We start from the raw sequence: 25,813 nt of genomic DNA on the forward strand, positions 1-25,813 counted from the left end.
AGTTTAGAAGACTGAGAGGGGATCTGATTGAGACATATAAGATTATTAAAGGATTGGACACTCTGGAGGCAGGAAACATGTTTCCGCTGATTGGTGAGTGCCGAACCAAAGGACACAGCTTAAAAATACGGGGTGGACCATTTAGGACAGAGAGGTGGAGAAACTTCTTCACCCGGAGAGTGGTGGCTGTGTGGGATGCTCTGCCCCAGAGGGCAGTGGAGGCCCAGTCTCTGGATTCATTTAAGAAGGAGTTGGATAGAGCTCTCGAGGATAGTGGAATCAAGGGTTATGGAGATAAGGCAGGAACAGGATACTGATTAAGGATGATCAACCATGATCATATTGAATGGTGGTGCAGGCTCGAAGGGCAGAATGGCCTATTCCTGCACCTATTGTCTATTGTGTGTCAAGATAGCGTTGAATACAAGCACACACAACTGAAGTCAGGGGTACTGCCTCCATTAGGAGGCCCTTCCTGCTTGTGCTGTCCAAAAGATCACTGAAAAGGTTGCAGAAAACAAAATCCAATATCCTTCTGACTTCGATTAGTACCATCATTTGACTGCCTTGGATGGAAATAGTCATCTTATTGGGAAGGAATTTCATGTGATGGCATAAAGGGATTGGTTAAAGTGTATCTGCTTTAATGCAAGGAGTGTCAGAAATAAGAATGATGAACTTAGAGCATGGATCAGTACTTGGGCCATAACGGAGACGTGGATTTCACACGGGCAGGAATGGTTGCTCGATGTTCCAAGGTTTAGAACATTTAAAAAACAAAACAGGGATGGGGGCAAAAAAAGAGGTGGGGGTGTAGCATTGCTAATCAGAGAGTGCATCACAGCTACAGGAATGAAGGTTGTTGAGGAAGGTTTGTCTACTGAGTCAGTATGGGTGGAAGTTAGGAACAGCAAGAGAGCAGTCACCTCATTGAGGTCTTCTACAGACCCCCTAACAGCAGTCGGGAGATCGAAGAACTCATTGGTGAGCAGATTTTGGTAAAGTGCAGACGTAGCAGGGTGGTTGTTATGGGTGACATCAACTTTCCCGATATTGTTTGGAACCTTCTAAGTGCAGATGGTTTGGATGAAGCTGTTTTTGTCAGGTGTGTTCAGGTGGGTTTCCTTAATCGGTGTGTAGACAGACGACGAGCGGAAAGGCGATTTTGGATTTGGTGCTTGGCAATGAGCCAGGACAGGAGTCAGATCTCGTGGTGGGAGAACACTTTGGTGACAGTGACAACAACTGCCTCACATTTACCATAGCCACAGAGAGGGAAAGGAGCAGTTACCATGGGAAAATATTTAATTGGGGAAAAACAAATTATGATGCTATCAGACAGAAGTTGGGAAGTACAGATTGGGTGCAATTGTTCCACAGAAAGGGCACAACAGACATGTGGAGACTGTTTAAGGAGCAGTTGTTGTAAGTGATGCATAAATTTGTTCCTCTTAGACCAGAATGGGTAAGATTAAGGAGCCTTGTGTGTGAAGTCTGAGCAGATAAGGGAAGCTCTAAATGAGTTGCTTTAGTTTTCACTAAGGAAAGGAACATTGTTTGAATGAGAACTTTGAGGAGTGTGGAAACAGGCTTGAACAGATCGAGATTGAAGAAGTTGATGTGCAGGAAGTTTTGGCAAACATTAAGATTGATAAGTCCCCAGTGCCAGACCAGATTTATCCCAGATTGCTCTGGGAACCGAGAAAGGAGATTGCTAAACCACTGGTGAAGATCTTTGCTACCTCGCTGTCCACTGGAGTTGTACTGGGGGATTGGAGGGAAGCAGATGTTGTTCCTCTTTTCAAGGAGGGGAATAGGGAAATCTCTGGCAATTACAGACCAGTCTTACATCTGTGGTCAGCAAGGTTTTGGAAAGAATTCTGAGAGATAGGATTTATGGCTATATGGAAAAGCATAGCGTGATTAAAGGCAATCAGTTAGGCTTTGTGAGGGCCAGGTCATGCCTCACAAATCTTATTGATTTCCTTGAGGAGGTGACGAGACAGGTTGACAAAGACTGAGCAGTGGATATGGTGTATGTGGACTTGAGCAACACATTTGATAAGGTTTCTCACGGTAGGCTCATTCATAAAGTCAGGAGGTATGGAATACAGGGAGATTTGGCTGTCTGGATTCAGAATTGGTTGGCTGACAGAAGGCAGAGAGTAGTTGTAGATGGAAAGTATTCTGCCTGGAGGTCACTGTTGAGTGTGGTCCCGCAGGGCTCTGTTCTTGGGCCTCTGCTCTTTGTAGTTTTTAGAAATGACTTGGATGAGGAGGTTGAGGGGTGGGTTAATAAATTTGCCGATGATACAAAGGTTGGAGGTGCCGTCGATAGTATTGAGGGCTATTGCAGGTTGCAGCGTGACATAGACAGGATGCAGAACTGGGCTGAGAAATGGCAGATGAAGTTCAACCTGGATAAATGTGAAGTGATGCATTTTGGAAGGTTGAACATGAATGCTGAATATAGGATTAAAGACCGGATTCTTGGCAGTGTGGAGGAACAGCCGGATCTTGGTGTTCAAGTGTGTAGATGCCTCAAAGTTGCCACCCAAGTGGATAGGGTTGTTAAGAAAGCATATGATGTTTTGGCTTTCATTAACAGGGGGATCGAGTTTAAGAGCCGCGAGACTTTGCTGCAGCTCAACAAAACCCTGGTGAGACCAGACTTGAAATATTGCATCCAGTTCTGGTCACCTTATTATAGGAAAAGATGTGGAGGCTTTGGAGAGGGTGCAAAAGAGGTTTACTAGAATGCTGCCTGGACTGGAGGGCTTGTCTTACGAGGAGAGGTTGACTGAGCTCGGACATTTCTCTCTGGAGGAAGGAGGAAGAAGTGATGACCTGATCGAGGTGTACAAGGTAATGAGGGGCATGGATAGAGTCAATAGCCAGAGACTTTTCCAGGGCAGGACTGACTGCCATGAGGGATCATAGTATTAAGGCGTTAGGAGAAAGGTATTGAGGAGACGTTAAAGGTAGGTTCTTTACGCAGAGAATTGTGAACACATGGAATGCATTGCCAGCAGTAGTGGTGGAAGCAGGGTCATTAGGGGCATTTAAGTGACTGCTGGACATGCAGATGGACAGCACTGAATTGAGGGATGTGTAGGTTTGGTTATTTTATTTGAGATAAGGATTAATCCTCGGCACAACAATGTGGGCCGAAGTGCCTGTTCTGTGCTGTATTTTTCTATGTTCTATGTTCCACGTTGTGAGGAAAGTTTGAACAGACTGAGTGTGCATTGATTGGAGTTTGGATGGAAATGTAGTGATCTTATTGCAACACACTAAGGCTTTCTACATATTGAGTAGTTATTTTAGTTTTTGATTATGCAATTATTTAATTTAAATTAACCTAATAAAATCAAGTAACTTTTTGGTTTGTTTAAAAAAAAATTAGTCTCTTGCTCCAGGAGATCTTTACAGGTGTTGCTATGCCAAGACCCGACCATCTTCAACTGCTTCATCAATGACCTTCATAATGATCCTATTCTGGGTTCGGTCTTCTGTAGCATTTTAACTTTAATTCAGTCTTAATATAATACCAATTATGTTTGAAATTTCTTCAATTGAAATTTAAGTTAAGTGCATTTCTTGGTCAGTTATATTTCTGTCTAGCTTATATAATTAATTACATTTAAAACGTGATTAATTATGTAAAAATATGCAAAAAGACTTTAAGTTGGTAGCATTGTTACAAAACGGAATGTTAACCTTACTGGCTTGCAACAATGAAAATTACATGAAATCCATTTCAAGATGGTCTAGTTAGGCTGAAAATTTACTACTTTGACAGATCCTGAGGTGCCATGAGATAGTGGATGCAGAAAAGATGTCTTTATGTGAGATCTCCGACCTCAGGGACACAGTTTAAAAATAAGGTCTTCCATTTAAACTAGATGAGAAGACATTTTTTCCCAGACAGCAGTGGGGGCAGGGCATTGAGTATTTTTAAGGTGGAGATAGATATTTCCTTGACTAACAAGGGATTCAGAGATTGAAGGTAAATAGGAATGTTAGGTTGAGGTCAAATTTGGTTCAGCCATGTTCTTATTGAATGGCAGAGTAGGTCATTTTGGTCTAATAAATGGATGAATGACCTACTTCTAATTTTTATGTTTTTGTGTGTGTCTATTTATCAGTGCATCTTTAATACATTAAAATGTGAAAAATTGAAAAATTGTTGAACTTCTTATGATCATTGTCATGGTGAAATGCCAACAGTGATTTGTTGTGTTTCTGATATTGTGGCAGTGGCTTGGTAATGAGGTTTCCACTGAAGTAATCACTGACATATTCTTGTAATATTAGTGCTTGCGGATTTCCTCATGCAGTTACAATCTTCAATCACTACGTGGTGCTGTACTATGCTGCAGAGTTTACAGTGACTGGACATGTTCTTTAAGCAACTGAAAAGGAGTTCAGTTTATTTTTAAAAATTTGAAAACTTTATTCCAATTATTTTCTTTCCATTAAAACTGATGGAGCAATAAGAAATTATAGACTACTATTAAAGCTTTGATTCCATAAACTTTAGACAATGCAATAAATTGAGAAAAGTAATTCAGTGTTGATTTGGAAAACGTTGAGCTGTTGTCAAGCAAGTATGTTTTCAGTTTGCAATTGGAAGATTTAATTGCAATTCCGAATAACTGGACAGACACAGATTTGCTTCTGGTTTAGAGTGAACTGACAGACTTACAAACTTGTTCTACAAACTTGACATTCTTTTTGGTTTTAAAAATACTTTTCTAAGAATTTCCGTTTTAGTTTATTGTCTTGAATTTATAAATTCATGACAGGAAAGTTTATTTGGTTTATATTTGCCCACGTTTTAATAGATTTGAAGCAGAGTGTGATTGTGAATGTAAATTGTGCCAAAAGGTCATCTTTCAGGTTTACAGAAAAATTCATATTAGCTGCAAGTGCCCTTTTACTTTGTCTACTCACATCAGAACTTACAATTTAAAGTTTCTATATTTACAAACAACGATTAAAGCATACACTAATCCAAAGGATCTACTTGACCTTCCAACATATTAGATTAGATTAGATTAGATTACTTAGTGTGGAAACAGGCCCTTTGGCCCAACAAATCCACACCGACCCGCCAAAGCACAACCCACCCAGACCCATTCCCCTACATTTATCCTTAACACCATGGGCAATTTAGCATGGCCAATTCACCTGACCTGCACATCTTTGGACTGTGGGAGGAAACCGGAGCACCCGGAGGAAACCCAGGCAGACACGGGGAGAATGTGCAAACTCCACACAGTCAGTCGCCTGAGGCAGGAATTGAACCCTGTCTCTGTCGCTGTGAGGCAGCAGTGCTAACCACTGTGCCACCATATGTTGTGCATACTTGTACAAGTTTTAGGTTTTGCTACCTGTTTATCTGTAAATGAAGTATTGATTGTTAAATTCATAACAAAAGGGCATTATAATAGCATGAAGAATGTGATCTCGCTAGTGTGTAAATGCTGTGATATGAGATAAAATGGAATACTGGAGAAACTCTGATCTTTCAGTATCTGTAGATAGAAAATCTGTTAATATTTCAAGTCCAGTGTGTCTCTTTTTGGAACTCTAGTTTGGTTTTGCAAGTGTTGTTGATTGAGTACAATGTAAACTTTGCCTGTGTGAACAACTAAAGGAATGTGCTATTTAATTTGGTCAACCAGTCATTTGAAAATGCAGCCTATATGTGGTTTTGCTTCAATACTGAAATTCTTATTGCTTAGTTACATGGTAGGCAGAGTGTCTCTTTTTTTGGACTGATCATGAGAAATAAAATTTACATTGCCATTGCGTGGTAGCAGTATGAAACCCCTTACTTAACATGTTCAAATTATTCAGGTACTTTAAATAGGAACAGAGGGGCCCAGATCAATTGAAGATGATGAAGGCAGTCAGATTTATTTTTTGAAATATAGTGGTGAGGGAAATACTTGCCTGGCTTAAAGGAGGACTTTGATAATTTCTGTAAATCAACCTGTTCAGAGGTGTTATTGCACACTTCAGGAGCAGGTAAGACTGGAACTTAGCTCAGAATGCATTATCACTGCACCACAACAACCCACTAGAGGAGATTGAAGAAATAGATGTGCAAATAATATACCTGAATCTTGCTGTTCATAACAATAATGAGTATAGACTTGTCAGGCACGCATAGCCCTAAATATAAGTCATTCAGACTTATGGTGATAACCTGAACCAATAGATTTGAGAATATTGAAGCCTAGATTCTATAACTTGTATTGGCACCTAATCAGAGTGTTACTGTGTTCTACTGTGATCTTGAGAGTAACTTTGGCCCAGTGGTTAACATGCATGATGGGAAATCAGCCTAACTTTACATAAACATTAGATCAGCTTGCTGTGAATAGTAATAGCCAGACTGCTGACTAGCTAAAAGGCTGATGCTAAAGATATTTGACCTCTGTGGTCACTAAAAGGGATAAAATAAAACAAATAAGAGAAACCATGGGGATAGATTTCTCCAATTCACCCAATTCTTGAACAAATGAGCTCAGAACTATTAAGGTCTCATGCAAGTGAGGCATGACGCTGAACAATCTGAAAGACTGGGAGAAAGCATGTAAAACAATGTAAATTAGAGACCAGCCATCGCTAAGAGAACGGAGTTCTGATTTTGGCATTTAGAGAGGAATAGATTCATAGGAATAGATTCATCGGAACAGACCTGGCCAGTTCACCAGGCATTGGTAATATCAGATTCTAGTCAAACATAATGTGTTGCTTGAGGCCACATTTAGAGTACTGCTTCTAATTATGTCACCTTGCTATAGGAGAGATGCTAATAAACTGAAAAGGGTGCAAAAAAGATTTACAAGGATACTATCAAGATCAGAGGGTTTGAGTTATAAGGAGATGCTGGAGAGACTGGGACTTTTTCCCTGGAGTGTAGGATGATACAGTAAGGAGATTTTAAAAAAAATCATTGGGTGGGGCCTAGACAAGGTGAATTAGTATGGTCTTTTCCTCGGGGTAGGGAAATTCAAAGCAAAAGGGCATAGGTTTAAGGTAGGAGGGGAAAGATTTAAAAGGAATCTAAGGGGAAACTCTTTCAGAGGCTGGTGCGCATATGGAATGAACTTCCAGAGGAAGTGGTAGAGTTGGGTATAATTATGATATTTAACAGGCATCTGGATGGGTCTATGACCCAAATGTAGGCAAAAGGAACTAGTTCAGTTTAGGAAGTCTGGTTGGCACAGACTAGTTGGGCCAAAGGATCTGTTTCTGTGCTGTCTGACTCTGACTGCGTGCTTACTGAGAACTAAAGAGTTATGAATAAAGAGGAAGTTGTGCTTGATTATAATTTGAGGAGAAAGTGAGGTCTGCAGATGCTGGAGATCAGAGCTGAAAATGTGTTGCTGGAAAAGCGCAGCAGGTCAGGCAGCATCCAGGGAACAGGAGAATCGACGTTTCGGGCATAAGCCCTTCTTCAGGAATGAGGAAAGTTTGTCCAGCAGATTATAATTTGGCTGTCCTTTATCTGTCACAAAATTCAAGAAAAGGCGTCAGCGTTTCTGGCATCTTTGGATGAGCCTGACCAGAAGCAGAATCATAGAATTTTACAGGTTGAATTGCTTCCTCCTGTACTATCATGTCTGTACCCACTCCCTGAAAGAGATACCTAGCCAATCCTACTATAGAGTCAGAGACATGTAGCAAGACCCTTCAGACCAACTCATCCAACCAGACATCCTAATCTGGCCCAGTCCATTTGCCAGCATTTGGCCCATATCCCTCTCAACCCTTCCTGTTCATATACTCATCCAGATGCCTTTCAAATGTCATAATTGTACCTACCTCCATCACTTTCTCTGGCAGTTGGTTCCATACACACACACTATCCTCTGCATGAAAAGGTTGTTCCTTAGGTCCCTTTTAAATCTTGCGCCCTCACCTTAAACTTCTGTCCTCTAGTTTTGGACCCCCACCTCTGAAAACCTTGGTTATTTACTCTATCCATGCCCCTTCTGATTTTATAAATCTCTATAAGGTCACCTCTCAGCCTTTCCTTAGAACTCAAACCCTCCAGTTCCAGGAACATCTCTTTGCCAGCATTATCTCTGTAGCCCTCTGAATGCATCATTTTCAAGTATATATCCAGCTCTTTTTGAACCTCTTATGGAACCCACCTCGACCACAATCCCAGGCAGCGCATTCCAGATCTTAACAACTGAATAAAGAAGCCTCTCCTCATCTCAATCCTAGCTATCTTTCTGACAATCTTGAAATTGTTTTAGATTAGATTAGATTAGATTAGATTACTTACAGTGTGGAAACAGGCCCTTCGGCCCAACAAGTCCACACCGACCCGCTGAAGCGCAACCCACCCAGACCCATTCCCCTACATTTACCCCTGCACCTAACACTACGGGCAATTTAGCATGGCCAATTCACCTAACCTGCACATTTTTGGACTGTGGGAGGAAACCGGAGCACCCGGAGGAAACCCACGCAGACACGGGGAGAATGTGCAAACTCCACTGAGGCGGGAATTGAACCCGGGTCTCTGGCGCTGTGAGGCAGCAGTGCTAACCACTGTGTCACCGTGCCGCCCACTTGTGATCCCTAGTTACTGACATACCAGCTACTGGAAGCGCTCTATCCTTTACTTTGTCAAAATTATTCATAATTTTGAACACCTCAATAAGGTCATCTCTTAATCTTCTCTGCTCTAAGACAAATAAGCCCAATTTCTTGACTTGTGATCCCTAGTTACTGACATACCAGCTACTGGAAGCAGACTATCCTTTACTTTGTCAAAATTATTCATAAGGTCATCTCTTAATCTTCTCTGCTCTAAGACAAATAAGCCCAATTTCTTGAATCTTTCCATTGTATGTAAACTCCATCATACTTGGTAATCATTTTAGGCAATCTTCTTTGAGCTCTCTTCAGGGCGTTAACATCCTTCCTTACATAAAGTGTGCAGAAATGACCACATTACTCTAAAGGTGTTCTGACCAATGACTGTCGAGGTGTAGTATCACCTCCTTTCTTTGATACTCCCTGCCTCTATTTATACCCCCTAGGATCCTATTAGCCTCCTGAACAAGTGTTTCAAATTGCCTGGTCACATTCAAAGAATCATGCACGTGAATTCCGAGGACCCTCTGTTCCTGTACTCCCCTCAAAGCTGTACCATTTGAGCCTGTATTGTCTGTGTTTCTTCTACCAAAATGCATTGCCTCACATTTGTCTGCAACAAAATTCATCTGCCAACTTAGCCAACTTGTCAATGTCCCTCTGGAGTCACTCAGCATCATCATCACAATTACTATTCTTCCGAGCTTAGTATCATCTGCAATTTAGAGATTTTGTCCTCAACACCTATTTTCAATTATTTACATGAATCAGAGAAAGCAAGTGTCCTAACACTGATCCCTGGGGAACAACATTTTCAATTCATCTCCAATCTGAGAAATGCCCATCTATATCTACCCTCTGCTTCCTATCTTTTGCTGTGGTTCTGTTCGCCGAGCTGCAAGTTTTTGTTGCAAATGTTTCGTCCCCTGTCTAGGTGACATCCTCAGTGCTTGGGAGCCTCCTGTGAAGCGCTTCTGTGGTGTTTCCTCCGGCATTTATAGTGGCCTGTCCCTGCCGCTTCCGGTTGTCAGTTTCAGCTGTCCGCTGTAGTGGCCGGTATATTGGGTTCAGGTCGATGTGTTTATTAATTGAATCTGTGGATGAGTGCCATGCCTCTAGGAATTCCCTGGCTGTTCTCTGTTCGGCTTGTCCTATAATAGTAGTGTTGTCCCAGTCGAATTCACCGGGACTGACAACCGGAAGTGGCAGATTCAACCACTATAAATGCCGGAGGAAAGATCACAGAAGCGCTTCACAGGAGGCTCCCAAGCACTGAGGATGTCACCTAGACCGGGGACGAAACGTCTGCAACACAAATTCCCAGCTCGACGAACAGAACCACAATTTCTGACAACTGTTGCACAATTTGGTCCCTTAACTCTGAGCAATCCCGAATGCATCTCAGCCTGGTGGCTTCTCTATCTGGAGTGCTGTCAGCCTTTTTAGCATGTCTTGTTTATCTCACTGTATTACTCAGCTGATCAACACCCGCATTTTCAACTGGGCCATTGTCACCATTTTCTAATTTGGTAAAGACAGAAGTGCTTATTTAGTAAAGACAGAAGTACTTAGTCCCTTTGCCATACCCTTTGTTTCAGTGAACAGCCTACCCTGCTTGTTACTTATGAGCCCTACTCTATCCTTTGCTAATCTTTTACTATTAATGTTTGAAGCACATTTTACTATTCGTTTTTGCACAGCCTGCCATCCTTTCCTCATGCTTCCTCTTAGCTTTACTTATTTCAATAAGGAGATCCTCTTCCTTATTTTTACTGCTATTATTATTGCTGCATATTATTAGTATACATCATATGCCTCCTTTTTCTTCCTTATTTTTGCATAACATTTCTTAGTAATCTCGAGCTTTGCATGTTTGTTTTTATTTCTCATGGTATGTAACTAGCTTGCTCTCTATTCTTCGGCCCTTTGAAATTCTCCCACTTTTCATCCACTGTTTAATCCACCAAAGCATGTTTCCAATAAACCTTCTCCAGTTCAAGTTTTAGACCCTTAAAATTTGCTGTTTTCCAGACTGGGATCATAATCCTTGACTGACTTTTATTCTTTTCCAACTTAATATTGAACCTTCTTGTATTATGACTGCTGTCTCCCAAATTGCTCCTTCACTCTGATGTTCTCTAATTAGCCTGCCTCATTTCTTAGGCATGATGTGGAGGCGCTTGTGTTGGACAGGGGTGAACAAAGTCAAAAATCACCCAGCACTAGGTTATAGTCCAGCAGGCTTATTTGAAACAGCAAGCTTTTGGAGCCCTGCTCCTTCCTCAGCCTTCTTTTTGATTCATTTCTTAGGACCAGATCCAGCACAGGTTCCACTCTGGTAGTACTGGAAATGCACTGTTCCACAAAGTTCTCCTCAGCACATTACTGGAATTTCTTCCCTTCAATGCCCCCTGGTCTCACTTATTCCCAGTTTACCTTCGGGAAATTGAAATCACCAACGATCACAACCTTCCTTGTCCTGCAGATTTCAAAAATATGAAGTCACTCCAGGATTCAGACTACTAAAACCTCATGCATTTCATTCACGTCAGCCTGAGCCTGAATTAAGAGGGCAAATGCCACACTTGTTAGCCAGGAATTAAGTAGGAGAAGGAAGTAGAGGTGATCGACCAATGAGTGGAAAATTGTCCAAGTTATTTTACACTGTAAAGTATTAAACAGCAGCAGTTGAGGCACTAAGTGAGAGAAAACTCTAGAAGTCAGCCTTGAGGACTGTTTATCATATCTTCTGTGTATTGACTGTGATGGATCCGGCAGTTATTTAGCAAAAGAAACCATCCCCGCTGGACACCAATCCTGATCACCTTTGTTGCCTTCCTCCTTAAGACGAGGTTAGAAAATGGTGGACGGTGCCGAGTGGGAAAGGTGTGCTTCAGAAGTAGTTGGCATAAATTTGGAAGACCACTAATGCATCTAGGATTGGTAACAGGACCCCCCAAAGTGCTGCTGTTGAGGTGACTCAGATACACGAACTGCACATGGCACCACATATGCTAAATATTCCACTGCCAATCATTCAAAGTGCCAGCGTGAAATTGATATGTTGATGTTTGTAGTTCTTGTTGCAGATAAGTATGATGTGTAGGTTTGGGACAGTTAGGTCTGCTGTGGGGGATGACGGCAATGACTGGGTGGGTTGGGGTCATTTAGATCAGGAGGCCTGCTGGTACACTGAGTAAGACCTGCAGAAGGGTCACTGGACCCGAAAAATTAACTTTGGTTTCTCTTCACAGATGCTACCAGAACTGCAACTTTTCCAGCAACTTCTGTTTTTGTTTCTGATTTACAGCATTCCCACTTCTTTTGGTTTTCATTAAGAATACTACCATGGCTGAGCTCTCCACTTTCCTGTCTGGATGGACCACTCCTGTAACCCCAGAACTACTATCGATCCAATCAACCCTGTAATGACTATTGGGAGGAATAATGGCAAAGGGGTGAACCAGAGACCAATTACCTATGTCACTCCATGTACTATGGCGCAATCGTCTAACAATGCAAAGAAAATCCTTATTTTTGAGTTCTCTGCTGGCCCTTTTTGAATGCACACGTCAGCAGAGAGCCTTATGCAGGCTAAATGATGACAAGGAAAATAAATTATTGCCAATGTGCCTAAGCCTTGCTGTTAATTAACCTTGCCTGATCTCTAAACACTGCAGATGATGGAGATCAGAGTCAAAACGTATGGCGATGCAGGAACATTGACCTTTCGGGCAGAAGCCAAAATTCAAAGTTCCTGATGGAGGGCTTATGCCATCAAGGCTTATAACATCAATTCTCCTGAGCCGCTTGCTTTCCAGTGCCATACTTTTTGTCCCAGAACACAGAGCAGCCTTATCAGATATCAATGATGCAATACTGAATGCAGGTTTTAACAAGAGGAATCAGCTAGATGATTTGAATAAATATAGACAACAGAAAGGGGAGCACCAAATGCTGTTTATCATGTACTGACCCATTTTATCGGAGTTTTTTGAGTCCAGTTTAGACAGGTCTGAACTGGAGAGCCATCACTCTGCCAATTGGGCTCGGACCCTGGTCTGTACTGCCACTGAAGGAGGTAGGACGGCATGTGAAACTTTCAATCCCACAGAGACCACACGCATGCACTCTCTCACACATACCAAATCAAAGAGGGTGACTGCGCTCGGTTAGAGGACTGAATTCAAGTCTGGTGCAGAGAAATGAAGGAATGGGAGAGGACGAGGAAGTATTTATGCTCGGAATCTACTGCCTCCGCACATGCCAACCATGGGTTGAGGCCAAGGGCAGGGCAACATAGGTTGTAAAGGCAGAGATCAAGTCAAGAACACAGATCTTTGCTGCTGGAAGGTCCACCTACAGTTAACCCCAGTCAGTGAAAGTGGAGAATATTCACTCCCCGTATCTTCAGCTCCTAGACTGAGGTCTGTCTTAAATATGTGTTTGTGGCATCAGGTAGGATGCTGTGGGCTGGCCTATGGTGGAAGGCAAGGTCAGAGGCTGCCCAAAGTTTTGTGGGATTCACACTACCCTTTATCCCATGGAAAGAAATACACACTACATGAGTTATTATATTGAGTGGCTTTATGGGACCAGAAAGGGTAGAAACTGACCAGTTTGAATTTAAATTGGGAGATGTGATTTGCTACCACATAACCATGTTAACATTGCATCCAGAAGTCAAGCATATTTCTGACTTGATTTAATGAGGTAATATGATTTGACATCCAATTGTTCTATTTGGCAGATGGGTGAAATGTGTGAGGTGCCACTGTAGGTTTCCACTTAGACATACAATCATCAAATTTGCACAATTGAGGAATTCTAGGTTAAATCCATAGATGTGGTTGGTGATCTGGAAGCATAAGAAATTGTCAAACACACATCCACATCTGCAATGCATAAACCTAATTGTGAACTATTGAGGGGTGAAGTGGTCATAGGAGTCCCGGACCTATGACCACAAAAGCAATATGGTTTTTTCTCCAAACAAGCCAAAAGTGAAATTTGGAAAGTAAATATAAGCTTGTTGCAACAAGGAGTATTATGGCGTCAACGAATAATTTGGCTGTTTGGCCAGTTAATAAGTTTCATCATCAGGATTATACAGGTGAAACCACAAAACCTCTGAAAGGTTTTGTTGATTTATCCTCTAGTGAAGGATTGAAGTCAGAAAACGAGATGTGAAAATTATGCAGAGGACTTTCACGGCAAATGTTTGGCCAAAATAGCTTTAAAACCAGCAGCTGCGATGAGCATTCAAGCTGCCAATCTAGCAGTAATAACACATGTGGTTTAGCTGATCTGACAAGGTCCCCCCACCCCAATCAGTATATACCTGTTCGGGCAGTTTGTTTGTATACCATAGTCTGACTGACTTGCCACTGTGAGAAGCAAATAGGATCTAAACCAGCAGACAAGACACCACTGACATCCGCATCCTTTTTGAAACAAATGATTCTAACTATCCAGGGACAAAAATATAGGAGTATCAACCTAAACGCACGCCGAAAAGCTTCCCCTGCCAGGAACATGCGTGTGGATGAATTGGTAAAGCAAGGTGGTCGAGAGGGATAACTGTGGCAGCCCCTAATACACAAACAAGCAAACACAGTCATTGTTAATCTGACGAAGGTTCAAGATCTTAGACAAGTCCAAGGCAGTGATAACTTAAAACAGATCTGAGAGATTATATACCCAGCATCCTCCAATAAGTTGAAGAATAACATACAACTCAAAGATACCTTTGAATTAAAGGGGTATGTTGCTAATCCAATGTAGTGAAGGATGAGAGACAGTATGTGGATAATTGTTTGGTATGAGCCCAGAATAATCCGAATTATGATGCCAGTGAAGGGGAATTAAGACATACGAGACCAACAAAAAGATCCTGGATCATAGAGTCATAGAGATGTACAGCATGGAAACAGACCCTTCGATCCAACCTGTCCATGCTGACCAAATATCCCAACCCAATCTAGTCCCACCTGCCAGCACCTGGCCCATATCTCTCCAAACCCTTCCTATTCATATACCTATCCAGATGCCTCTTAAATGTTGCAATTTTGCAGATAGACTGTATAGGATATTTGCCACCATGAAAAGAGTGGTGGGGGCAGGATATAAATATATCCTAATGATCATTGATAGTGGACTGAAGCATTTCCCCACTTGAACTAACATAGCCAGAATATTGACTGACATAAAAGTACAGCAAGTATTCATTGGATGGGGGCTCCCACACAGCATTGAGTCATACACCCACTGGGTATGCACTTTACTGACCAAAACCTACAAAATGTGATGACTTTGCTGGGAATAAATCAGAAATATCACATAGCTGACCATTCACAATCAAGTGGGTTAGTGGAAACAATGAATTGAACACTAAAGGGCTTGTTTTGGAAAACTGCACAACAAAATATTTCGATGTGAAATGTGGTTTTGCTCTTCTCCTCAATGTGGGTACGTAATATTGTATCAAACTCCACAGGTTTTACCATGCACGTCTTAATGACAGAGCAACCTATAAAAGAAATTGAAGCACTCCTGAGACTTGACTTTTCAGAACCTGAAGTAGCAGTTGTTCCGACATGGGGTAACCCTCCCTCACTAAGTTAAATACGCAACACAGAAAAGATATTTAACCTGTGCTGTAATCTGTTAAAATTTGAGAGGCAAGGACCTATTCCCAAAAGTCACTATTTAAAGTAAAAATTAACAACTTTAATTGTTCTTTTAAAGTCTAACAGAGAATGATTAACTAACAAATACTTACAGCTCCTTTTTCTAACCTATCTTTTACCTCCCCCTTTACAGACTACTCCAACAAATCCCCGATTAAGATTTATCAAAAAATTTAAATTTCAAAACCAGTCAGCTGTCAAATCTTCTCTTTGTATCTTCCTCTGTTTGTATCTTCCTCTGTCGTCTTTTCTTCATCTTAAGGATTTCTGTTTCACAGGTCAATGATAGATAAAGAAACGTTTAAGAGAGCTATTCTCCAGGCAGTCTGCAGATGTTGGTGGCTTGGCAGTTCTCCTCCAACTGTTCAATTTTCCCTGGTTTTGTACCCCAAAGCATTGGATCATTTTGTTCGTTTTTAATATTGTCAATATCCTAAATTCAAACTTGATTGGAGATTGGTATTTTGGGGTATAATTTAAACTGATTGGCCAAATTTGAATTTGTTTTTGTCTCTAGGCAACCCAGCCAGTGGTAGCTATTCTGAACCAAAAGTTACATTGTAAATTCTGCAGCACTGTATGCTTCTCCAAGTTCATGCTAACTTTCAACTTTCTTCAAGGTACAGTACCCCTTACACTTTCATAACAGCGGCTCTCAGTTATAAGAAAATGCAATCTTCAAGCTGTCCCACTGAATTGGGACAGAAGTAGAAACATAATAAAGCATATTTTGATGATAAAGCTATCAAATATAGAACAAGAATGTCATGCTCCAGGTCTATTTACCAGAAATGTTCTTGTATTCTAAATATTCTGGGCACTACTTTATCTGGATAAAGCAGGCCCGTCAGTCTGCAAGATTTTATTGGACTTTGGCAAGACCTGAAGCTACCATTTGAATCCAGAGAATTTGATTTAAATTGGCTGTTTTGCCAACTAACCTTGTAAATAAAGGATCAGATACGATAACTGCAAATAAGAGCACAAATTACGTTCTGTTTTGTCGGAAGTCCAATGCTAGTGAGATAATGTGGAAGCTTGTGCTGATGATTGTTATTACGTTAACAGCCAGAGTTATTACCAACTGGAGGAGTATCACGTGGGAAAATACTTCAGACCAAAAGAGAGGATTGTGGTGCAACTGCAAGCTGTGAGATGGACAGTTGAATGTTACGAAGGGAGGTGCAAATGAGGGGTATGGGACAGGGATGTGTGTGACAGGGAGGCAAAGGTCAGAGTTTGGAATAGGGCCAATATGTGTCCAAGAGTTTTGATAAAGTAGGAACAAAGTGCCTGATTTTGCATGAAAAGTGATATTGTGTGAGCAAGTGGGAGCATAGAGGTAGTGAAGGAGTTGTAACTTCATGAGTGAGACCTCTTCAAACCTGAAGGTTTGGGAGAGGTATAATATGATTGACTTCTGTCCCTTTACGAGGTTTAGTGAGGGATAGGAACTAGAAGTATGATGGAAAGATCCACATTGACCACTACACCTCGTTGAGAAGAAAGAGCAACTTGTAGGTGCCACCTTAGCTAAGACAGACAAAATAATCATCTACCTTTATCCTATGTATCCCAATGAACAGGTTCTGCATCGCTTTAGAACAAGTAAAGGTCTAAACTGCATAATAATCCCAGGAACATTAATACTGACATCTTAAAGATGGCCGATAAAGGGAAAGGGGAAATTTGTGTCATCACTTCATTTAAGGGCTATCAATATGGTGCATGAATATGCCACATAAATAATTACCACCTTTTGTATTCTAGCCCAGGTACCAGCCAGGGTAGGGCAAATCGAGCTGATTGATAGATAAATAAATATAGATAAATAAATATATATAAGCGAGAAGGAACTGTTATTAATATCACTGAGAAAATTAAGCAGAATTTGGGCTACATTTTTGAGAAATATGAAGTTAGCATTAAATTTTACCTGAGAAAAATGCAGCAGATCAGGAAGCAACTAGCTAAAACCCCTGAATCTTTTGCAGGGTTATTCAGTGTGCTAAGAAAATTAAGAATATTGAGATAATTAAAGTGACTAGCAAGTGGGATGATACCTGAAATCAGGGCATGAATGTACAAATTCACCTGTGGATCTGTATTGCATGTGTTATTGCATCGATAATTTTCTGTACTTTGATTTATTTGATATTCTATGTGATAATGTTTGCCAAATGGAAAAGGGAGATAACCGCCAATGAAATGTGGAATTGATGTTACATAAGCAGCAACTTTAATGATCATTGGATGGCAGTGCTGTATAATTATACATTAGTTGTATTAAGAACTGTGGACTGATTGACTGGATCTTGATACCTGCCTGTCCAGTGTGACATGGCTAGATTGTAAACCCATTCATTAAATGCTCAATGGATGAAAAGGAGGGACTGTGATCTTACAAGCAATTGTGGCCCTATGGCTAACAGAATTGTAGCCTAACATGCATGATGGGATGCTAACTTTACATAAATACCAAATCAGCTTGCTATGAAAAGAAGTAGTGAAGCCAGACTGCTGACTAGCCAAATCATTGATGCTAAGGTTATTTGACTTCTGTGGTTACAAAAATGGATTATATAAGACAGATAACAGAAACCATTGGCACAGACATTTCCTGTTAACACAATTCTTGGACAATTGAGTTCAGAATTATGAAAGACTTGTATAAGGGACATTGAACAAGACTGGGAGAAAATGTGTAAAAGGAGGCACATCAGAGACGTCAAAAGAACATCTTGAGATCAACCATCAATAAGTTGAGGAAATACAATCCTTTCACACATCAGATATGTCATATATTCTTATTTTGTGGCTCCCAGTGAGAAAACTGAATTATCGTTATTCATTGCTTTCCAATGCTCCTACTGATTGAACACATATCCCAGACCTATTACTCCTCTTCTGCTTTCCTCACGATAACTTTTTAAAATTCTGCTTGTTTTCTGTTGTTTTCTAGACGTGCAGCATACTCCTATCCAGAAACCCAGCTCTATGCACAGAATCCTGGAGCCTCGTACTTTGAGTCGCCGGGGAATGCAGTCCAAGTGACCACAGTGGTATCTTCACCCACTGTGGTGCCAACTCACAGTATGGTGGGAACTGTTGGTATTGCAATGGAGGTAGGAGGAGGTCAGATCATCTCAAGTAGCGGTGGAACATATCTCATCCATGGAGGGACAATGGACAACTCTAGGCATCCACTCTCTCATGCCACGCGCCCTTCACCTGGAACTGTGAGGAAAATACCTTTGTTTAAGTGATCTCTCGTTGAATTCCCTCCATATATCTGATTTTAGTGAGGAACATGGGACAAAGGGAGGGTTTAACCAGGGTGCTGAATGACAGAATGCCTGAGGGAAATCAGGTCGGTGTTCAGTTATATGGGAACATTATACATCATTCAGTGCTGTGAATTTGCAACACTTTACTGATTTGCCTGCAGTACGGCCAGAATTAGGAGCTGACTGAGAATTAATATCTACTGTCCTTTGGAAGCTCTTGCACAAAGCAAAGGAGGAATGCCTGAACTCATAGAACAGAACCTGTTTGGGTTTTTGCAGAATCATAGAATCCCGACAGTGTGGATGTTGGCCACTTGGCCCATTGAGTCCACATCGACCCTCCGAAGGGCATCCCACCCAGACGCACCACCTTCCTACACTATTCCTGAAACCCTGCATTTCCCATTGCTAATCCACCTAGCTTGCACATCCCTGACACTATGGGTAATTTAGCGTGGCTAATCCACCTAATCTGCACATCTTTGAACTCTAGGAGGAAACTGGAGCACGTGGAGAAAACCCATGCAGACACTGGGAGAATATGCAAACTCCACACAGACAGTCACCCGAGGGTGGAATTTAACTCAGGTCCCTGGTGCTGTGAGGCAGCAGTGCTAAACACTCTGCCTCCACGTTTTGGTCTGAGCTAGTTGCATGTTCATCTACTAAATTTCTAAGTAGAAGTAAGAACTAGCAAGACTGCTTTTACAGGGCTGCTACATTGCGTATAGGTCCATCTAGTTTTCTTCAGGGGTAATTTTGGATTGTTTCTGAAGGTTGCTTGGTCAAATACCTCAAATCAACTTTCAAAATGATTAGGTGGAATGTATAGCACAGAACCAGTTCATGCTGGTGTTTGGTTAGTATTAGTAAATCTGTTTGGAGATGTCATGACATACCTCCATGGCAGATAGGGCTTAAATCCAGGCCTTCTGACCCACGGCTAGGGGCAGTACCACTTGCAGCCAAGACCCCATACTTTGTTCAAAACACCTCACATCCTTCTTTTAATCACGTGTTCTCCTATTTTTGTCGAGCTTTCCCTTATTATTACTATTCCCTTAGTTCTATTCGCCTCAACTACTCCATGTAGTAGCAAAATTCCACATTTTTGTTACTGACTTGCTGAGTAAAAAAGTTTCTTCTGAACTTGCTACTTAATTGCTTACTGTCTCTAATGTTGTTTGCCTGTAGTTTGTTCTTGCTGATAAATCAAGGCACCACTCCACGTTCAAGTATGTTAAAAACTTCCATGATTTTAAGAATTGCACTATCCTGACCATCCTTTCAGAGGGATACAATCTTGCAGTTCTGGCTTCGTTCTTGTATTTCTCCTTTGCATTCTCTCCAATGTGTTTTTCCCTTTTTCCTCGTATGGCAGCCAGAACTGGACACAGTATGCTGAGTCTGGTGTAACCAAATTTTAAAACTTTAGTATAACTTCATACTCCTAATGAGACACTCGTATTTGATTTGCCTTTGTCATGGCCTGTTGACCTGCATTGTATTTATTCCTAAGATGTATTTGTACTCGTAGAGTCATAGAGACCTACAGCATGGAGACAAACTCTTTGCCCTAAACTGGTCCGTGCCAACAAAATGTCCATCTGCGCTAACCCTATTTCCCTGCATTGGCCCATACCCTTCTAAATCTTTCCTATCCACGTATTTAGAATCATAGAGATGTACAGTACGAAAACAGACATCCAAATGCCTTTTAAATGTTGTTAATGCATTCGCCTCAACCACTCCTGGCAGCTCATTCCATATGCGTACCAACCTCTATGTAAAAATGTTGCCGCTTCGGTTCCCTTTTATTCTTTCTCCTCTAAACGTAATCTGTTACCCTCCAGTCCTCGATTCCCCAACCCTTGGAAAAATGCTGAGTGCATTCACCCTATCCATGTCTCTCATGATCTTATACACTTCTATAAAGGTCCCCCTCAGTCTCTTCGCTCTAAAGAGAAAGATCCTAACTTGTCCAACCTGTGCCTATAGCTGAGACATCCTTGTAAATTTCTTCTGCACTCTTTGCAGTTTAATAACACTTTTCCTATAATAATGTGACCAAAACTGAACACAATACCCAAAGTGTGGCCTCACCCAATGTCTTGTATAACTGCAACATAACTTAGTGCCCTGACCAATGAAAGGCCAGTGTGCCAAAAGTCTTCTTCACTGCTTTGTCTACTTTGTCACTCCACTTTCAGACAACTGTGCACCTGAACTCCTTCTGTTCTACTACTCTCCTTAAGGCCCTACCATTCACCATGAAACTCCGACCTTAATTTGACTTTCCAATGCAAGACCTCACACTTATCTATATGAAACTCACTTGCCATTTCTCGGCCCACTTCCCCAGCTGATCAAGGTCCTGCTGCAATTTCTGAGAACCTTCCTCACTATCCACGATACGGCCTATTTTACTCCTGTTCCTTTGTTTCTCTACTGCCTTTAGATTCTTTTCTAAGTTTGTGTGCCAAGTCCTTTATGTTCTTATCAAAATGCAATAAATTATAGTTATTTGTGTGAATTCATTTGCCTTGTACATAGCTATTCGTGTTGTTTCATTTTGTTTTGGTAATTTGTGGTAGTACTCATCAGTGTTCACTATTGCTCTTGTTTTAGAATTTTTTTTATTACATTCTCCAAATTATGAAGTGAATTGTGAGCAACAGTTGTTCCAACCCTGATCAATGTTGGACCTACTTTCCATCACCTACTGTAAATAGCTCTGCTATGCTTTCTGTCTTAATGCCAACTGGTTACCCATTTCGCCGCATGCCCTTACTCGACATTGCACGCTGCATTACCTTATTCGTTAGTCTACTATGTGGTACTTTGTCAAAGATCATTTGAATATCGAAATGTACTAATCTGATACAATATCCTGTCAATTTTTTAATCTTTGAATTTGATTAGTTAATTTCATACCTCTGTATTTAAATGACGCTATATCACTTCTGACCTCATCCTCTAATATTATGTCTGCCTGGTCGACCTTTCTGGTAAATACTGAAGCAAGATGATTGCCTAATTGTTCAGCAATTTTGTAACTGTTGCCTGTGCTGACCATCCCTGACTGGCCCTATTCCCAGCTTTACTTTGTTTTGTTAGTGACATGTCTGTAGAATATTTACTATTTGTTCATATTCCTTGGTAATTCATAATTCCACTTTGTCACCTTGATTAAAAACAAAATACTGCAGATACTAGAAATTTGAAATAAAAACAAAGTGTTTGAGAAACTCAGCAGGTGTGGCAGCATCTATGGAGAGATATGTCCAAGATGATGGTTTTTCAGTACATTTCTGAGATCTTTCTCAAAACCTTAATTCTCTCTTTAATCCTTAGTCCAGCACTTGGACGAAACATGTGTTAATCTCAGAAGTAGCTCAAGGGCCAGTGTGGAGACAGCTTCTTTTATGTGCTCCTGACGTTACCTTTACCCAAAATGCCTTTAAAACGTGACAAGAAAGTTTCACTAACATTATATGTAGAGAGTAAGAGTGATCATTGGACCAAGAACCAGGCCAAATGGTTCAAGGATGCTCATAGATTAGATTAGATTACATTACATTACATTACAGTGTGGAAACAGGCCCTTCGGCCCAACAAGTCCACATCGACCCGCCAAAGTGCAACCCACCCATACCCCTACATTTACCCCTTACCTAACACTAAGGGCAATTTAGCATGGCCAATTCACCTAACCTGCACATTTTTGGACTGTGGGAGGAAACCGGAGCACCCGGAGGAAACCCACGCAGACACGGGGAGAATGTGCAAACTCCACACAGTCAGTCGCCTGAGGCGGGAATTGAACCCGGGTCTCTGGCGCTGTGAGGCAGCAGTGCTAACCACTGTGCCACCGTGCCGCCCACGGCACATCAACAAGCCAACATGGAAAAGTCCATGCGCTGTAAGATAATTCAGAGTGATTTCTTGGAGGATTTTTTCTAACATATAAAGGCTGCTGACATTGTACATCAAAATGCCCTGAAATTAGTATATTTCCTGGAACAGGTGGCATACCCAGGGAACAGAGATAAATAGGACATTTGAGCAGCAGTGATTTGAGGGATTAAAACTGCCCAAGGGACATTTTGACTGGAAACGCTCAGATGGGAATTGGCATTTTCAAGAGGTGCATTGAAGATAAACCTGACAACTAGATTCCCATTAAATAGATTTCAGTAATGTGTTATCTAATGAATATCAGAGCAGTTATTAAAACAGTCTAATAAAAGACAGCCATCCCAGCTTTTGCCGGACTGGCATTCTTCAGGGCCTTTGACAGAGCTGTATACAAGAAACTCCTTTTATGATTACACATTAAAACAAATTAGGAACTGACTAACTGGAAGGAAGCCAAGTCATTAGAGAGAATGGACTCAGGGAGGTACTGATACCTTTCCTGATTCTAAAAGTATATTAATGATGTAACATCAGTCTCAGTGAAAGGTTGAAATTTGGCAACAAGCTGGAGACCATTGTTCTTTTAAGGTTTTGTAGAGAATGTACAGCACAGAAACAGGCCATTTGGTTTAGATCCATAAACATATCAAAATGAGAAAAGGATAATGCTCAGTAAGACCTCAGATTTTAAAAGAAAGTGAAGTTCAATATGGGCTATGAAAAGTGCAGTGTGTTTGAATGTAAAAATAGAAGACACATGCTGCATTGATGGAATGGCATTTGAGAAAGGAGAAATAGGAGGAGGCCTGGAGGACTAACTAACCCACTGTGCTTAAGAGATGAGAGCAAAAGCAAAGCATCAAAAACAAAATGTTACATTTTGAGGAAATCTGGAGCACAAGTGGAAAATGCTGGAAGTACTCAGCAGATCTAGCATCATCTATGGAGGAAAAACAGAATCGATGAGCTTACTTCATAACTCAATGAAAGAGGGATACTTGTCATGTCCTTTACACATTTCTGTGTCTTGGGTTTTGTGATAAAACCTTTACAAATTTGGTCTAGTTCTCTGTGAGTGCCAAAGTTACCATTTGGGGTATTTATATTTCCTCGTGTTAGTTTGATTCAGTTGATCACAGTCTGTATGAATCAGAACATTGTACGCTTTAATTTCTCATGAACATGTGAACGCATGATAATGACTGTCAATGAGGGAAATACATCCTTTAACACCATGTGACATAAGCCAACACTGCCTCAGTTTATAGATCTCATGCTGCTGCTGAAAATGCAATAATCCTGCTCAAATTTGTAATCTTATTATTTAGCAGCAGGGAAAAAGTCCCAAGTTATGTTCCCACATGCAGCATCTCTGCTTGGTTATCGAGCCTTTTTCAAATTTCATGTGTAATTTACCTGCTCCAAAAATTGGGAATGCTGTGGAAACCCCAGGTTAACCTCAAGAAACCGAATTGCTGAGGACTATGGCTATCCTCAGCGGATCATCACACAAACTTGCACGAGTCAAATATCTCAACCTTCAGACCTGAAAATTACCTCAGAAAGCCTCAAATTAGCCCGGAAAAGTGAAACATCTCAGAAGTTTGAATAAAAGGTTAAGGAAGCAATTTCACACAGCTACAGTGCAGTGATGACACTAACGATATTTCTCACTGTCAACTGCTGCTTTTGGTACAAAAAGATGTTTTGCCCAGCACTTAGTGTCATATACGAATTTCTATGTTGGTGTGCTGCCAGGTACCATAGCTCCTGTGCTTGACTGACTGAACAAAAAAAATGTAGCTTTGGTTGTTCATAACAGGCAGAATACAGACAGTTCTTTTAAAACCCAAAACAAAATATGTTCTGTTAAATATAATTGTGTTTCTGCAGTACTTGCTAGATAATCCTTAGTCTGCTAATAGCTGCGCTCGCAATCAATTTAAAATAACCAGTTGGGCTCATAATGTGACTAATTTATATTTGCTAGTATTAATGCACATCCATATGCAGGGACCTGTTCTCTGCAATCAAAAATAATATGTTCAAGCCTTGTGACATTTTTTAAATTATCCTGCAATTTGGAGAATCTGTAATTCCCCATTCCTTTCTCTATGGCAACGTCTTAACTAATCAGAGGTGACTTGCTAACCAAACAGCACCCTTGTGTCCTGTAGAAAATATAGTTGTGATCATTTGCAATATGGCATTTTTACATTTGACCTGGTAAGTGCAAATGTAAAGCTTCAGTAATAATCAAATGAGAATGTTTGCATGTCCTGTTTAATTTTACTGAACATATGTCAATATTTATATTCTAATTTCTGAAGTGTACTGATTCTGATTACGTTTGTTGAGTGTAATTTAAACATCTTATTCCTGTCACATAAGTTAGTTGAGATAATAACTAAATTAGGCAGACGTTAAGTGAAATGTGTGATTTGTTCCAATAGATTGAAATGGCAATCGAGAACCTACAGAAATCTGAAGGGATTACAGCCCATAAAAGTACTCTGTTGAACAGCCATGTGAGTATCTGCCTTTACTAAAATTTTACTGTTTCCCATCCAGTGAATCTTCAGAATTCTTAAATTATTAGCTCTTTCTATATTGAAGTGTTCCATCGAGAATTGCAGTGAAAACTCCACAGACATATGAACATACAAACTAGGAACAAGAATAGGCCACTCTGCCCTTCGAACCTACTCTGCTGTTTAATGGCTGATCGGACTTCAACTTCAACTCTGCATTCCTGCATACCTCTGATAATCTGTCATCCCCTTGGTCACCAAAAATCTATTTAACTCTGCCTTAAAAATACTTAAAGCTCCTGCATCTACTGCCTTTTCAGGAAAGGAATTCCAGAGTCTCAGCCCTCTGAGAGAAAATCATTTCCTCTTCTCTGTCTTAAATGGGCGGCAGCTTATTTTTAAACCATCCCGGGTTCTAGATTCTCCCACAAGAGGAAACACCCTTTCGATATTCACTGATCAGGTCCCCTCAGGATCTTGTAAATTTCATCTCTGATTCTTTGGAACTCCAGAAGATACAGGCCAAGCCTGTCTAGCCTTTCTTGTAAGGTAATCTACTTATTTCTGGTCCGGTAAACCTGCTGTGAACTGCTTCCAAAGCATTGTTTGAAAATCGTTATGGAAAAGGGTAAGCCTTCCATTAAGGTGAAAGTTTTTAATTAGAGTAAAACAAATTTCAATGGTATGAGACAAGAACTTTGAAAAGTTGATTGCAGTAGACTGTTTGCAAGTAAAGGGGCATCTGATAAGTGGGAAACTC

General features: G+C 40.8%; 1 protein-coding gene across 5 annotated transcripts in view; it reads left to right on the forward strand.

Annotated features, from left to right (window-relative positions):
• The window catches only part of rfx2 (regulatory factor X, 2 (influences HLA class II expression)), a 141,604-nt gene that overhangs the window by 68,441 nt on the left and 47,350 nt on the right, over positions 1 to 25,813 (forward strand). For 4 of the 5 annotated variants that reach the window (XM_043720815.1, XM_043720814.1, XM_043720818.1 and 1 more), the window contains 2 exons: positions 18,280 to 18,556; positions 24,976 to 25,050. In XM_043720815.1, coding sequence (XP_043576750.1) covers positions 18,280 to 18,556; positions 24,976 to 25,050 — 352 coding nt within the window. Of the gene's footprint in view, positions 1 to 15,837; positions 15,938 to 18,279; positions 18,557 to 24,975; positions 25,051 to 25,813 lie in introns of those variants that run through there. The other variant, XM_043720819.1, reaches the window with a different exon arrangement.

This window comes from Chiloscyllium plagiosum, chromosome 31 (genome assembly GCF_004010195.1).
Source record: "Chiloscyllium plagiosum isolate BGI_BamShark_2017 chromosome 31, ASM401019v2, whole genome shotgun sequence".
Taxonomy (NCBI): Eukaryota; Metazoa; Chordata; class Chondrichthyes; order Orectolobiformes; family Hemiscylliidae; genus Chiloscyllium; species Chiloscyllium plagiosum.